Source organism: Poecilia reticulata, chromosome 20, assembly GCF_904066995.2.
Source record: "Poecilia reticulata chromosome 20, P_reticulata-male-v2, whole genome shotgun sequence".
Taxonomy (NCBI): Eukaryota; Metazoa; Chordata; class Actinopteri; order Cyprinodontiformes; family Poeciliidae; genus Poecilia; species Poecilia reticulata.
In genome coordinates, this window is record NC_088849.1 from 7,407,788 (window position 1) to 7,424,503 (window position 16,716).

The window sequence follows — 16,716 nt, forward strand, 5'->3', positions numbered from 1 at the left end:
ATTTGTTTGAGAATGGCATTTGACAAATTGTAATGTTTATTGCCTCTTTTGCAACTGTTTATTGTTTTATGTTTTTGTGATGCGAAGCATTTTGAACTGCCTTGTTGATGAAATGAGTAAATAAACTTGACTGTTTGAATTGGGTATAAAATCAGTACGCTAAAGGGAAATGAGTGGGATGGATCTACTGCATGTCCCATAACCTGCAATGAGCATCTTGGTAATTTGTTGAAAAACAAACCCACAGGATGATTGTGGCACCACCGTGTGGAGATGGGCTGTGCAGGTTTGTCATATAATTTTTCATAATGTCTTCCAATCCATGCAACCTATTTTGATTCAGCGTTATCGATTATTTGACTTCTGAACTGGCTGCTCTAGGTTTTTATTTAGGGGTATTCATTCTTGACTTAGACTCACAAAGATTTCTATTTGTTAAACAACCTGAAAATGAGGTATCAAGTTTTCTTGTACATTTAAAGTATGCCAAACCAAACAAAGTCCTAATGAAATACTTTAAAGTTTGTGGTTTTGCAATGCAACAAGAAGCAAAAGTTTTACTGGGCATAATTACTTTCTTGACTCGCTGTAAAAGTGCATCTAGAAAACTAAAGTTTGCACCCCGGCTGGCAGGGAGCCTACACAGCCAGGCTGTGGATGTGTTTTTTTCTGAATTGTCTGAAATCTGTTTTTTCTAAGTTTCTCTGCCAAGACGTGGCCTCTTCATGAGCTGAAACCATGAATTTAGCTTCGTAAGCATCTCACTGTGCCAACCGAGCCATACAGAACGACAGCTGAGCTGCAGCAATGTGTGTGTGTGCGCGTGTGTGTGTGACGGTGAGAAAGGACTGGTAGAACCATGCAGAGAAACGGAGCAAAATGATGCAGAAGACGGTTAGGAGTGGAGGTGAACCCCTCTCCTGTGTCGCTGCTGTTAATTTGACCAATTTGATTCAGTTGGCCGGGGTTGTGGACGGTGTGATTAAATCTACCCAGGTCACCAACAAGGGTGAAAGCAATTACTTTACAAAAAAAACAGAGTGACGGGGGAGAGGCGGAGGGGACATCCTGCCTTTCATCCCCGCCTTCGTCCTCCTCCCTGCCTGGTGAAGACAGCAGACGTGCTCCCTTTGCTCCTCAGCTTCCTCCTTCTCTTCTCTTTTTTTTCTTTCTTTTAATCGCTGTAAATGATCAGTGGTTGCCGTTAAAGTGAGTGGGTCACCGAGGGCCGGTTTATCAAGGTCAGGCGAGGAGGGCGGAACTGAGAGCAGCTTAGGGCCGCGTGCTCCAGCTCTCTGCTGCAATCTGGAAGTGATCCCCACCTCCCCACCCCCCCCATACTCTTTTTGTCCTCTGTCCCGCTCATTGCGCAACCTCCCATTACTTTTTATTTTATTTCCTCACTCCCTTTTACTTCCCTCACTTTATTATAGTTATTCCAGCTTCGACCAGAGGGGACATTAGAGATCCCGTGCGCTCATCGTAAACATCCCCGACGACCAAAAAAAAAAAAACACAAGCTCTCGCCGCTTTTGTTTTCTTAAGCGGTGCCCAGCGAAGACACTTTTGCAAATATTTGATTTGAAGGTGACAGCTGGATTTAATTGAGGGGCCTAAATGGCTTTCATATAACGATGATGTTCTCAATTTCACTGCGGTTTTATGCAGATGAACACATTACTTTAATGGCTCGGCATTTACTGGAGGAGGGAGAGGAGGGGATGCAGAGAGGGGAGGAAGAAGGTCTCTTCCCCAGCCAGATGGCTGTCTTTTCTTGCATGAGATTAGAAGATGTCTCAGATTCACGGTGATGCATTCGGAGTGAATTAATATTTCAGCCCAAACTTTTTTTTTTTTTTTTTTTTTAGCATCATCAGAGCACTTAGTGTTGGCGTTTCGAACAAAGCGCCTCTTTTTTTCTTATTTCTTTCTTTTTTTCCCGTTTTGAGAGGGAAAGGCAGATCTTAGCGACAGATTGCAGGTAAAGCGGATGCAGACTCTCAGCCGCTTAGCGATTTTCCCAGAAAGCCGTTGATGTTAATTGACTGCTTGGAAAGCAAAAGCAGCTGTAATGAGTGATTATTAAGCCGGCGAGTGCCGGGGAGGTAGAGGAGGGGAAAAAAGACGAGCGGGGCACCGTAATTGCATCACACACAAAAAAAGAAGGCATTGATTAACAAAAAGAACGATGTAAAGGAATTGGCCGCATAACGTCGGGAGCTCAGGTAAAACAGCAGACCTCCTCTACCCCGATAAATGGCGGGAATGGTAATAAACACAGTAATTATCATTTTCCATCCTCAAATTAGCATCTGCTGGTTAAATGGGAGAGGGTTTCCACGGCAGGTGGCACGCGACCAGCTGGCTGCAGAGTTATTCGTGTCGCGCGTGAGGCTTCCTGAACAAAACGGAAGGTGATTGGCCCTTGCGCAGAGCAATCGACAGCGGCTCTCCTGCAGTGCATTAACCTCCGTGGCACTGATGAATGCACACATGGTAATGTGTTGTTCCATGTAATGAGTGCTGATGTACTGACCTTTGGCTGTGTTGTTTTTGGCGATGATGGTTTGGGGATGTGTGTTTGTGTGTGTGTGTGTGTGTGTGTGTGTGTGTGTGTGTGTGTGTGTGTGTGTGTGTGTGTGTGTGTGTGTGTGTGTGTGTGTGCGTGTGTGTGTGTGTGTGTGTGTGTGTGCCCAACCAGTCGGTGGCTGTGATTCATCACGTCCCACATCGAGATAATGATCAAATTGTCTCTCCCTGTCATCGACGCGCTCACAGCTGTGTCTGTCTTCCGTCATCCAGTCCTGTCTCCTCATCTGACGCCTCGTCTTGCTTTTCTCCTTCTCTCAGGTGGAACGTCTTGGGCCTGCAGGGGGCGCTGCTGAGCCACTTTGTGGAGCCGGTGTACCTGCACAGCATCACTGTGGGGAGCCTGCGCCACACGGGTCATCTGGGCAGAGTTCTGACCCAGCGGCAGGAGCGCCTGGGCCCTCTACCCGCCACATACAGACGCAGCCAGCCTCTGCTAAGTGGTACGGCTAATTATTATTCGACCTCTGTTTAAAAGGCGGCTACACTACATGGCTACATCTGTGCCAAAGGTACTGAAAAGTATTTCTGTATTTGCAAAATTTTCAGATTTGGCAAGAAAAATGCATGATACATTTTAGTCCTTGCAAAGATGTCACACCCTATACTCCCCATGAGGTTGTTTACAGCAAAAGCAAAATCTGGTAACCTTAATCGCATTGCATACGTCACCACCAAACATTAGCGACTGGGTACAATCTGATCAAATCGTTTGAAACTTTAAGAGTCCACTCCTCCATCTGTATGAAGCAAAGCATAGAACAACCAGACTATGTAAAACCAGAAACATTGATTTTCTGCTTTACTTTTATAAAAACATTAGATGTGCAAGTTAAAAACAACCCAATATGCCTATAACGGGGAGCTAAAGTTTGACCATGTGACTTGAACACTTCTGTTGTTTCTCAATATTTCTGCCACCATGGTGTGCTAAAGATGACTTGGAGGTGACTACTAAAAAAAACCAAAACTAAAATCAGCCGCTTTGTTTCTTTGATCGTCAATCCTCAATGTTCAGACCAAGCTAGTACTGGAACATGCTAATGTGGTAACTGGGTGGGACTGAGGAGGACGGGGGCTTCAGAGCACCAACAGGGATTTATAGAGTCTGTAATCGTATTATTAGTTACTTATTCAACAAAACCAAAGATGTTGCATTGAAGTTTTTTTTTAAGTCTAGACCGTCACTGATGCTAGTATGTAAAGACTGATCTGTCATTGACGTAGTTAGCTAGGTATCACTTTGGTAGTTTGTCACCTGAATTCTAACTTTATTAGCATTCATCTTGAAGCATTCTGCTTCAAGATGTTTATTTCATAGTTTCTGCACAATAAAAACATTTAGTCTATTACTACAAATATATTTGCCAATAATCCCTCGTTATCACGTTTTTAATAAGAAATACACCTGCATAGACTAAACATTGTTTTTGGCGCATGGCAGCTCAGTGTAACATAATAGTTGTCAAGCACAACCTTGATAATTCAGCACCTTCTCAGATCCACAATATTCCGTCTTAATAAACTACCATCAGCTTCCTGCTCCAACCTGAAGATTCTGACATGTATAGAAGATTCTTCACGAAAAGTATGACTCATCTTCAAGCCAAGAGCGCCGCATCAGATCATTTTTTACACCCGGCCCACAAACGCTTCACAAACTCGTCTTCCACTGCCGCTCCACACTGTCATTGTTCCAAGCCTGAAAAGCAACAGCTTAGATGTTGTCTGGCAAGTCAGCGTCCCGGGCTCCGCCGAGACCCGAGGCTTCTGTTTGTGGGAAAGATGAATGCTGGCAGAGGATCTGAATGACACCCAACTTGTAGCGACGGCGTCAGCCATCACTTCAGATATAGGCCAGTCGGCGAGGTGGCGTGGCAGACGAGCAGAGAGATGTAGGGCAACATTTGGTTTCTGGGGGATCATTGATAAGAACAAAGGCAGCGAGAGTCGCAAACAGGGAAACACTTTAAATCATGTCAGAGACTCTGTATGAATAAGAAGTGAGCTCTACTGTTCTTTCCCCATCTAAACTTGTATCGGCCGAAAGGAAGAAAGCAGACGTTTCTTGATTGATACGGTGTGAATTTAAACTAGTCGCCTAAGAAAAGTTAAAGAAAACCTAATGAAGGCAAATTAATAAAAATGAGTAATAAAAATGAGACTTTTTAATTTTTTTATACATCTCGTATAGGGTTTGTGCTAGCCTCTTTGGGAAGTGCTGCTGTTTCGTCGAGTCCTCTCCCCGTTTGACACGTCTTAAAACGATTCTGTTCTCCTTGTGTCTGGATCTGTCAGATCTCCGCACCTCCTGTGCTTTGAGTGGCAAAAGTCTATTGAAGAGCACAAGGGTGAGAAGAGGAGATGGACAGACAGGGGAGACGGGCCTACACCAAATCAATGCAATCAGATCTCTTATCAGTCAGCTATTCAATCTGAAGGGAGCCCCGGACAGGGACGGGTGGGAGGATGGAAAAGAAGGGAAGACAGATGTTTGCTTGCATTCAGATGTCCACACACCTCAACCTTCCTCTGCTCTCCTCCGTCACCCAAACGTTGACTCTGATGAAACATTGACTCTGATGAGTCCAACCCCCTCCCCCTGCTTTACTTAAAAGCACGGCCCCCAGAGGAACGTCCAGGAGATCGCCGGGGCCGCTCTTATCGCAAACAGCCAAAGCTCCACCTGAACCCCGAGGGCTAAACTCCCAAACACATCGATAGACCGACCGGCTTGTCCTTGACTGTTCAACACACACAAACCGGGACTTTGTTGTTGTTTTATTATTTGCAATAAAGGGAACCAAAGCAGCAGTATTATTAACGATTATTCAGTTATTAATGTTTGATTCAGATTGTCGGAGCTGGACTGGCTTCAGTACGTTTTGATAGAAAACGGGGCTTATTGGGGGAAAAACATCAGAAGACTTCTGAACTTCTTCGCTTTAGGAGGAAATGAAAACATTGCTTAAAATCAATTACTCATTAAATTCTAATGTCATCTAAGTAGCAGCACAGAGCTACATGGATTTTTGCTTTTCTTTTTACTTTCATTAAAGGGCGAGCCTCCATCAAAGTCCGCTTCAAACAATCAATCAAAAAAAAATAATTCAAGTTTCCACTGCTCCTGGTGTTTCCCTGAAGGCGTGTAGTGGCCCTTTAACTTTATCACCTTGAGAAAAATTCTTATTCCTTGCCCGGATCTTAACATTCTCATTGAAAATCTACAGTTTCTATCAAACTTGTTGCTTCAAACCACCAAGCTGCTTCCTGTAGTATCAAATATGAAGCCACATGCACGGTTTAAAAAAAAAAAACAAAAATCCTATATGCAGATGCTCCCATTGAGCTTCTCTCACTCTGCCAAGCATCCTCCCAGTGGAGACATTGATCAAGTCTTCATTGAAGGGAAAAATCAAATTGGCTATTACAGAAACACAGGAGTCAAGGCCATTGAATGGATGAAATGAGCCGTGAATGGAGCGAGAGGGAAGGCAAGAAGGCACGATGGATAGGAGGCTCTTTTGTTCAAAGAGGTGCATCTGCACAAGAGAGGAGAACGATGGGTAATAAGAGACTCTGAGGATTGTTCCTGTGGCAGGTGATTCATCCAGCTCCGTGGAGCGGAGGAAAAAGAAGAGGTGAGGCCGGTGAATGGAAGACGAGCGTGGAAATGGGGAAGGGGGGGATGATCCGCAGGCGTGTGCTGAGGCATTGTAGTTCCGGTTTTGTGTTATAACAAGCCGCCTGTCAGATGATGAGATCAGAGGCATTTGTTGCCAAGCCGTTAAAGAAACCGGCTGTGGAAAAAGGTCCACCTTGACACAGCGTGTTACAATAAATAACTGGGTTGGAAATCAAACTGAAATCCTTGCAGCTGTCCCTTTGTAAAGACGGTACATGGACGGGCATAATGCGAAAGGCCACAAGGCGCCGAGCGTCTAATGTTGATGCTGCGAGGGATTGTGGGAGAGCATATTTCTGGTATTCTCTCGTTTTTTTTCTCTCTCTCTCACTCATTTGCCATAGGAGAAAGAAAAGAAGCAGTCAAGATGTTATTCAGAAAACATCCAGAGAATGTCTTAATGTATTCAAAATGAAGGCCTTAAAATGTCTTAGATTCATTTAAAGAAATGTAAGTTAGTCTTAAATATGTTCGTCCTGCTATGACAAAATTTAAGACGTGATTATTTAATCTTGTGTATTGTCCTAGGCTATATTTATTTTTCTGTTAGGCAAAAGTTTAAATCGCACACATCCGTCTCTCTAGAGTTCATTGCATTCTGTGACTTAAGGTGGTTTCAGCTTTTGGTGACTAGCTGCTAATACACCTCACTAACTAGTATGCTAGCTCTGTTTTGAGGCCATCATGGTTAAGTGCTGGTGCCAACTACAGTCTAGACATGGGACATGCAACAGGCAATGACTGAATAAAGCATGTTAATGTAAAGAAATCTCTCATTGCCATCTTAGGAAGGTTTTAAAAGTCTTAAATTGGAGTTGGTGAAACCTGCAGAAACCCTGATCTGTGTCTGATGGTCAGTCTGTCTGTGGTGAGACAGTCTGAGATTCTTCTCCTCCTGAACCAGAAAATAATTTTGGCATAAACAAAATAATATATTCTCCTACAAAACACAATAAAATTTATAGTAGTTTCATATACATCTTGACTCTAGCTACCACATTAACTTTGATTTATCTTGATCCAACTCTTGACAGAACAACCAAATTATTTTGTATGAACAAGAAAAATAATACTTTAGCCGTCGGCTCTGAGTTACAGCCTTACAACACGCTTGGCTAAAAGAAAGGAGGAACAAATCTCTGGAACATTAATCTGTCCTGTTTCCCCTCTCTTGGCGAGGCGACCGGTTTTTGTTTCTTGTTAGTCGGCCATGTTTCATCCAGCCCACAAGCCGCCATATGTCAACGCAGAACTCTATTTGCTTGGAGCTAGGTACTGAAAATGGACTTAATTTGCATGTGTTGTACATCTTCTATACATCTCCAGAATGTTGTTTTTAGTTTTTACTTGGAAATGAAATGCCTGCATAGTAATTAAAACTAATGAATAGATTTCAGATCTGTTGCTCCTTCTCTTGGCTGGAAGCTCGTTCCCTCCTGTTCTCTGCCTGTGCTTTGCTGGAGAGATTAATTATTTCAGAGAAACGGGCAGAGAACCCGCTGTTGGTCCAGTGTAGGTGTAGCAGCTGATATTTCTGAATGGAGCTAATATTTACAGCAGAGCCAGCATATCTGCAGCAACACGAGAGCAGACAAGCTGTCTTACCAAGGCAGGAACACATGGAGGACTTGATTGATGGCCCTCCCTCTTTTTTTTTTCCCCAACCTTTTCTCTCTCTCTCTCTCTGTGTATCAAAGCTCCACTGTAACAGCCACACCGTTTAACACTCAGGTCCACTTTTTGCAGCGCTGCAAAACTTAACATGAGCCGTTAGCCTCAGGCAGAGAGAAGCAAGGTGGAGGAAGGTTAAACCGAACAACAGAGTGGAGGTTTGAGCAGCTGCTAAATTTGACTTAGAAGTTTCTACTTTCTTTTTTTTGTGTGGGTTGTTTTCCCACGGTAAATACACATATGGATCACATGTCGGGTCATGACAGTCAAGTCTTCCCTTTAAAGTTGTTGGTTTTTTTTCATCCCCACAGGGCTGAGCAACATTGAGTACCAGCAGCAGCAGCAGCAGGGGAAGGCCACATGCGTCAGCATCAACTGGACCCTGGGCGACGCGCAGCCGGAAGTGGTCAACACGGCGACAGGACGCCGACGGGATTCAGGGACGCCATCGCGCATCTGCAAGCACGCCCTGTTCACCCGCTGGAACCGACTGCACCGAAAGGTGAGGGCTCACCTTCAACACAGCAGACAGGATGCTCAGCTTTAATTTACTCTGATGCGGACCAAAAAAAACGCACATTCTGGTTTGTCTACAAACAAAGCTGGGTTTGTGTTCGGTTGAAGTGAACGATGATGCGGTTCAAATGCTTTCATGACTGCTAACCGGACTGGAGCAACTATGGTGCAGGGAATTCTGGGTAAACGCAACCACAACAACCGCGAGTTAGAGAAATTGCTAATGGTCTTTTTAGCAACAACAAAATAGAAATACTACAACCGCTAAGATCTGAAACCTCCATTTTTCTTCACATTTTATGAAGAAATTTCTCCTGAGTTTTTTTGTTTTTTTTACTTACAATGCCAGATGATTTCATTTATAACATTTTAAAATTATCTTGTTATAAGTGAAATAATCTTCCAGTTGAACTGTTATTGTACTTCTGACTTAAAACAATTTCCTATATCTTGCTAAAAAGTTACTTGTAAATTAATTCAGCTTTGTTTTACGTGTACTATAATATTTGCACAAGAAACAAGACAAAAAGTACTTTTAAGATTTTGTTTCTGCAGTGAACATCCTCAAACTCCCCTCAGGACCTGCTGAAGGGCTTTGAGTTGCTCATTCCGAGTTTGACAGAACATTGAGAACTAAAGTTTAGAGGAATCTAGTTTAAAGCTGCGTCCAAAGAAACACTGAACGCACCGTGCCTTGCAGGAGCAGTCGTAGCTTTAAACTTCTCCAGTGTTCAAAAGATTTCGTACCAAGTTTCCCATTTGTCTTTTCACACTCATCAGCAGCAGCTCAGCTGCCGTCCTGTATGCCTCGGTTAGCACAGTGAGATGCTTGCTAAGCTAAATCTGTGGTTTCATCTGGACAGAGAAACGGATGACATGAAATGATTTCAGAAAATACATCCACAGACTGGAGGGGTTGAATTCCTACCAGAGGCTGTTCATGTTCGACTGGTTATGGATACATTTTTAGAGTTTTGTAACAATATTCATACTTCAGTGTACAGACTCATTCAATAAATTAGAATTTTATTGAAAAGTTCCTTACTCCAGCAATCTGGATTTATTTTCTTTCAGCTGATTATAACACAGTTTAAGATTACATTTTTTTTACATTTTGATTAAAACTGTCACTGTCTCATGGCTGCATAACATCAGACAGATAATCTGTGAAAATAGAGTTCTGTAGTTTTACTGCCATCGTTCAGTCAGAAACAGCCAATCAGAACCAGGGGGCGTGTCTTAGTGCTGCCAGTTACCCTCCTGATTTAATGCGCAAATTTACCAGAGAGGACCTTAGTATTATCTCTATTTAAAATCCTTAAGCATGAAAGAAGTTTTTAACCTGTAAATGATCATCTTGTAAACATTTCAACCTGTAAATAGTCAAGTTTATTCTAATAAACTTTAATCACCGTAAAAATCTGAAGGTGTCCTCCAGGTTTGAATAAACTTTACCTGAAGTTAGGCTTCTGTGTCTCTACCAGCTCTAAAATGGCTCACACAGAGTTGAATTGCTTTCTGTCCAGACTTTGACTGGACCATTCTAACACATTAAGCAGCTTTTGTAAAGCCAGAGCTTCTATTGCAGCTCCAGCTTTACATGTAGGATCATAATCAATCTATCATAATCAACCTCCACCCAAGACTCAAGTCTTTTGAAGCCAGTTTTCCACCATCACTTTCCACCCAAGTGACGGTGGTGGCATGATGCTGCCATATTTCACCATGAGGAAGTGAGGTAATGGTTTTCTTAGTCATCTCGTGACTTGCTTTGAACAATTACTTCTTTCTTTCCACTCTTCAATGAGGGGGACTGTTGTAGAGTTTATTAAACCAGTTGTCCTGGCAACAGATTCCCTCACCTGAGCCATGGATTCCTGCAGCTGTCCATGAATCATGAATTGACATCTTCACTCCAACTCCAAGCGGTTGAGGCTACTGCTAACTGCTAACATATCCTTAGGAGTTAGCTAGCTTTTTTTTTGTTTGTCTATCATTGGTTAGTGCAAATTTAATGCTAATATAGTCTTTAATTGTTTTCTGTTGCAATACGTGTATTATTTTATACGTAATGGTCTTAAAAAGTCTGAAACTTGGCTTGATGAAACCTAAAGAAACCCTGTTTGGAGTAGAGGATTAAAACCAGATACAGACTGAATGTTATGAAGACATTTCTACTCAGAATAAAGTCCCATTGGTTTAAAAAGACTTTTAGTTATCAGTTTTGATGTGAACTTGATGACCTTTTTGAAGAGGTTAAATGTTTGCGTCTCCATTCCTAATCTTGCACATTCAACAGCAGTTCATCTGTTAGCTTAAACAGCCTGCAAGTAAACAAGCCATCCGCTGAAATTCTCCAGCTTCCAGCCAGAAATCCAGAAACATTAACTACTGAGACGCTTTCCAACAATCAAAAGCCACACGTGTGTATTAAACTCCAAATCACAGCGTGCGCCGTGCCGAGAAAATGTGGAATTTCCTCTCTGCTGCAGATAAATTTTGTCGTCTTGGCAACATCTGCCGTCTGCGCGGCTTATCGGAATCTGGCAGCTCGGATCTTCACCCGCCCGCACTTTCATTTCCATCCCGAAACTTTATGTAACAGACACCGCCTGCGTCGGCAAATGGCGAGCCGTTAAAGCATAATGACTATGAAACCATAATTATTTGGAGGAGTTCTGGAGGAGCCTCCCCCCCGTCCCCGCACCCCCACTCCCTCTAAGTGCTCCCCGCGCGCCGCGCATACGGGGCCACGCTAGAGCAGTCGCACTAATCTCCAAAAGAAACTTTTGCTCTCCTCGTCCTCCCTCTCCCCGCTTGTCTCTCCGCCGATCTTCACCCCCCGTGCCCCACCCGGTCCCCCGCCACCCCCCGCGACAGTTCGAATGCACAAAAAAGCACAGAGAATGTGCAATTGCTTGTGAAATTTAAATGGGGAGATTACACAGCTGTTGAAGCCCCCCACCCCACACACACATCCACCCCCTCCCATAGCCACCCAAATGCATTTGTGCCGGCTCATTCGTTTTGTTTTGCTCGCCCCTTTTCTTCCCCCCCACACCACCACCCACACACCGCCCTGATTAAACCTTCTGCACCTTTTTGCCCTGACTGTACAGAGCCTAGCATCGCATTACAACAACTGTAAATTTTTATTTAGACTTTTATATAATGGAGCAACTTAAGGTGCCAGATTATGTACAAAAACACATCATTATTGAACTTTAGGTTAAAATCTGAAAGGTGTGGCATATAGTCAGTACTTTCTACAACTACCTTTCCATACAGTCGATTAGACCTAGGTCTGGACTTTGATTGGGCCATTGCAACAGACACGTGCGTGTTTGTATGTGTGTATGCGTGTGTGTGTGCGTGCGTGCGTGCGTGCGTGCGTGCGTGTGTGTGTATATAAAATCTAAGTTAATCAGACTTGCTGTCCTGCTGAAAGCCTAACAACCCCAACCAATCTACCAGTCAACATGTAGACAGAATGGGAGCTCCGGGCTCGATAAGCAGTGGTTTGTTTGTAGAACATTAGGAGGTTTTCCCACAGATTGGACTCACTGGGTGGACTCTAGTCTGACCCGGTTCTCCTTGGGACTGAGCTGCACAGTGTAGAGCTGTTTAGGAATATCCCGGTTTCTCTTCTGGACCTGTTACCCCCCCTTCCCACCTCGGCACCATGGTCTGAAATCCAAACAGTAAATTACAGGGTTGACCCTGTAATTGTAATTGTAATTGTATTTGTTATAACTGTCACTATGACCATATGAGACAATCTGTGAAAAAATCGGCCTCCTCCTTTACCATCTGCAGAAATAAAATGCTCCCAGTGGAAAAACAACAAATCAGAGCCAGGAGGATGGTGTTAGTGCTGTCAATCAGGCTTGTGTACATGCTGCTCAACGTTGTGATAGAGAAACAATTCACTATTCCAGGAAAACCATTAAGTTACAGGTTTGATGTAGGTGTTGTCATCTTAGGGTAAGATGACGCTTCACGACATTAAAACCGTCATCAGCTTGTTCTGAGTTGCTTTTGAATCATAATAAATGGAACATTGACTAACTTATCTGATGTGTAATGACAATTAATGATGGCACTTGACAAAATGGAATGTCTGTTATTGGTTTTAACAACTATGGCATATTTATGATGTTTGAACTGCTATGTTGCTGAAATGAGCTACACAAATAAACTTGATCGGTCAGTGGTCATGCTAACTAGCTGAACACTTTAGGCACTTACATCTGCCTCCCATGTGCTTCGTATCATTCTTCTCTTTCAGCTGGGGATCCACGTCTCCAGCTCAGAAACGGACCGTCAGCCCATGTACGGCGAGGCCAAGATGGCGGCGCGTCCTTACCAGATCGCGAAGCAGCAGTGGTTCAAGTCTCTGCAGGAGACGGGCCTGGGTACCTGGGTGAAGAAGCCACCAGAGCAGGAGCAGTTCCTGTTGTCCATCTGAGCAACAACTGGTGTGTGTGTGTGGGTGTGTGTATGACCTTTATTTTTTTTAGGGTAAGATGACGCCTCCCACAGCTTCATACCAGGAAGTGCACCCTCCAAACCCAAGATTACGAACCCCTGTACGTGACCGCGGTCTCATTCTGTTTCGTGTCGCCCTTTCATCCCGTCACTGAAGCCACCAGCAGAAGGTCATGGAGGAAAACTAGAGTTGAAAAGCCGGAGGGTTTTTTTCTCCTTTGAACACAAACACAAGTTTAAGCAAACACCCATCTAAATGCACCCCTCTGCCCCCCTCCATTCCTGTCCATGGCTGTCAAGGAAAAAGGAGGTTGGGGTAACCTTGAGCAGAATGAAAGGCAGCCGCTATCTTGTCATCAGCTATTTCCGGGCCCTGAGGCTCCCGCTGAGGAGCGAAGCCACAGGGGAGAGAAAGAATGAGACAGGCTGAGAAAGGGGAAGGGAGGGGAAAAAAAAGAGGGTCCACGTCCAATTACCGGCCCTGTCAGGGTGACGGGTGATGGAGACGGAGGGAGGGAGGAAAGAGAAGGACAGGGTGGTTCACCTTCTCCTCTTTTATTACTGCCTCCATCCTCCTTCTCTTAATTCACCCTTTTAACTCTCCTGTGGCCTCTTCCTCCCTCTGGGGGGAGCTAAACATGACACAGCGACGGGTTAATGCACCCCTGGAGGAGGCCAGGTGTATAAATGACATCATTACTTCCCGACGAAGCACAAGAACGGAGCAGGAGACGGACCGGAGAGTTTCTTTGTAATTTTTCACCTGCTGGTTTTTCCTTGGTCTTAACAAAAGCTCAGTAGCAACATTAATTTACTCACTTTTTCTTCCCCTCAGTCCGATAACAACTATTAGTGACGTTTTTTCCCCCCCCCTTGCTTTCAGCTCCCATCACCGTCAGATCTGAGGTCCAACACCGATACGTCACCATCCACCCCATGTAAATTTGCACCTTAATGCATTTTGTCTTTGCATATTTTGTCTGTGTATCACTGTGATGTCTTTCTATTCATTATGATCATGACTGTACTGTTCCGTCAGCGTTCTCTATAAATAATGGAGCTGAAGCAGCAGCGGGAGAGACAGCGAGATCCGAGCAGTGACAGTGACATCTAGTGGTTTCTCTGAGTACTGCACCCTGTTCAGACCTGGTGGTTTCACTGGGACTGTGTGGGAGTTGAGATGACAAACAGACCGATTTACACCAAAAACTACCTTATGTCGGGAAATGTTCACCGGTTTGACTCGCGTTTCATTATTATTTTTACCTTCATTCATTGAGATCCAAGAGAGACCTATTTTAATAAACAGTAGTTATTGTAGCAATGAAATTGGGATTTAGTAATATTTTTTATAAAATTCATAGAGTTGAATTTAATCTGTTTGGGCTGGGCTGGACTGAACGGGTGTGGTGTGATCAGATCAAGTCCCACTAACAGTAGAACCTGCATGCTCTTCAAATTCAAACAATTCTTTATTGATCCCAAAGGGAAATTAAATCCACAATGTATTGTGATGAAGCTGCAAAATTACAAATAATGCATCTTACAGAGTGGCAGATCTGCACATCGCTACTTATTTCATTTTGAATTCTTTAAAAAAAAATTGTAATGTAACAATCGCAAACGATTTTCAGGTGGAGTGGTGTTATGCGAGACACAGCAACACGGAATTATGAAACCAGAATCAAAATATTACATGTTTTAACCTTTTTACAGATAAAAATGTGAAAAAGGTGGCACAAATTTATTTACATTCACTTCTTATTCTAAAGCCCATAAACCAAATCAAATTCACTAGTATGGCCTTTATGGAAGAACAGCAAAGAGGAAGCATTAGCTTGTACTGCTAACAGTAGTTAGCATGAACCAGAGCAGTTGGCAATCACTGATTTTGTGACTTGAACTGACACTTGGTTAAGTGAGTTGTGTGCCGTCATTCTGTCTCTGTAATGCTTAATATATTTGTTACATTCATATTTGACTTTCTTTTTTTTTTAAGAATTGAACATAAACTCCACTTCATCCCCAATGAAAGCTAGAAGTTCGCAAACCTTGTGATTTAAAAGTAGCTGAATTTGGCCTACATTGAACCTGGAAAAAACGGAACCAGCTGGAGAAAGATTCAGCTAAGAGCAAAAAGGAGATAAATATCTCCAGCCACTACTTTAAATTAATTCAGACACAAAAAAAACTACTGTGGAATGGGTTTTATGTAAGTACTGTCTGTTTGTCAGATCAATATGAAAGTATAGGTACAAATCTTGTTTTTCGGGCAAATGTGACATTCATTACTATCACGCTCCCTAATGTTGGCAAACAAAGTTTCACAAATTTATTTTTGAGATAAAACATAACGTTTGTCTGAAAACTGTTTGAGTGTATATATGTAAAAACAAATGTACAGATGATGATGAGAAAGGAATCTAAAAATGTCCAACTATGTAAATTGAGGTACAAGAGGAATTGCTGCTAAGGTCTGTAAATTGCACTTCAGTAACATAAAAAGTGAATGTTTGTACTGTATATGTGAATAAAACCACTAAATCTTGTAATTTTACTTTTGCCTGTCTGGTTTATTTTTTATAGTATCCTTCTCCAGTATTGGTGTGTTTCTACTTTGTCTTGATCACCTGACAGTGCGATAATGTGCTGACCCTGGAGAGCAGCCGGTCATCATTAGAGGCTTCCCACTGCTGCGTCTCCCCGGGGAAATCCACGGGAAAATGGTTATCTCAGCTAGGCTCATTGGCAGGTGGCGCACAGACCAGCGGCCAAATTAGCCTGGAGGATGAAAGAGGAGACCGGTGAAGGTACCTCGTTCCCACCTTAAGCCCCTACAGCCACGGTTAGTTCTGCCCGCCACAGAAAACTCCACAATTGACAATTTGAACCAGCTCTAATCTAATGGTCGGGGGCAGAGAGGAACTCCGTGCTTTATGTCGCTATGTCGTTAGCTTGTATTGCTAACAGTAGTTAGCATGCTGCCACTCGGTGCAAACATGAAGGCATTACGCGCCACAACGCTGACATGTGCTGGAAGGTTCCGCCTTTATCCTGGAGAATGTTTTACGGTTCTCAATCTTTTTGTCTTAACCCAGCTCCACTAAAAAAGAAAAACCCTGGACAAATTAAGATTTCCATTGAAATACACAAATGAAGCTTTGTGTAGACGCTCCCTATTGTATTTTCCATTTTTTGAAAGCAGTTAAAATGGTAAATGGCTTATTTTAAGTGTAAGTGTTCGCTACTTGTAACTCAGAATTTTTTAATTTCCAGATATACATAACCTTGGGAATGAACCAAGAAATGATAGCGGTGCACTAATGATGATGTGGGTTTGTTTTGGCACCTATAAACTGATTGTAGTAATTGTGTTCTAGATGTCAAAAGTGACAGCTATTATTTGTTAGCTGATGGGGTGAAAGTGAGTTCTGGACTCTGACCCTTAAAAAAACAGCACCCAAAGCTGGAAAATAAAATGTGTTGCAATGGCTCAGTCCAAGTCCAGGCCTCAAGAGCTGCGATGTAGCCTCTGCGACCCTAATCATCCCTTAGATGTACAAATATTTCCCTATTTTGATGTTTTAAGAGAAACCTTAAACCGAAAGAGGGTTACACTTACTTTGCTCTTAATGAGAAAGAATCCTTATGAACAGACATCAGTAGTTCCAGGTTTGCAGATGAATAAAAACGTAATTTTCTGAGAAACCAGCCTCATTGAAGTGAATCAAAAAAAAAGTGTGGGATGAATAAGATGAGACGCGGCG

General features: G+C 43.1%; 1 protein-coding gene across 3 annotated transcripts in view; it reads left to right on the forward strand.

Annotated features, from left to right (window-relative positions):
• The window catches only part of adarb2 (adenosine deaminase RNA specific B2 (inactive)), a 209,856-nt gene extending 194,350 nt beyond the window's left edge, over positions 1–15,506 (forward strand). For all 3 annotated transcript variants that reach the window (XM_081602030.1, XM_081602031.1, XM_008438292.3), the window contains 3 exons: positions 2,851–3,032; positions 8,257–8,447; positions 12,750–15,506. In XM_081602030.1, the coding sequence (XP_081458156.1) occupies positions 2,851–3,032; positions 8,257–8,447; positions 12,750–12,929 (553 nt within the window). In that variant the 3' untranslated portion in view covers positions 12,930–15,506. The remainder of the gene's footprint in view (positions 1–2,850; positions 3,033–8,256; positions 8,448–12,749) is intronic.
• Positions 15,507–16,716: the final 1,210 nt, after the last annotated feature.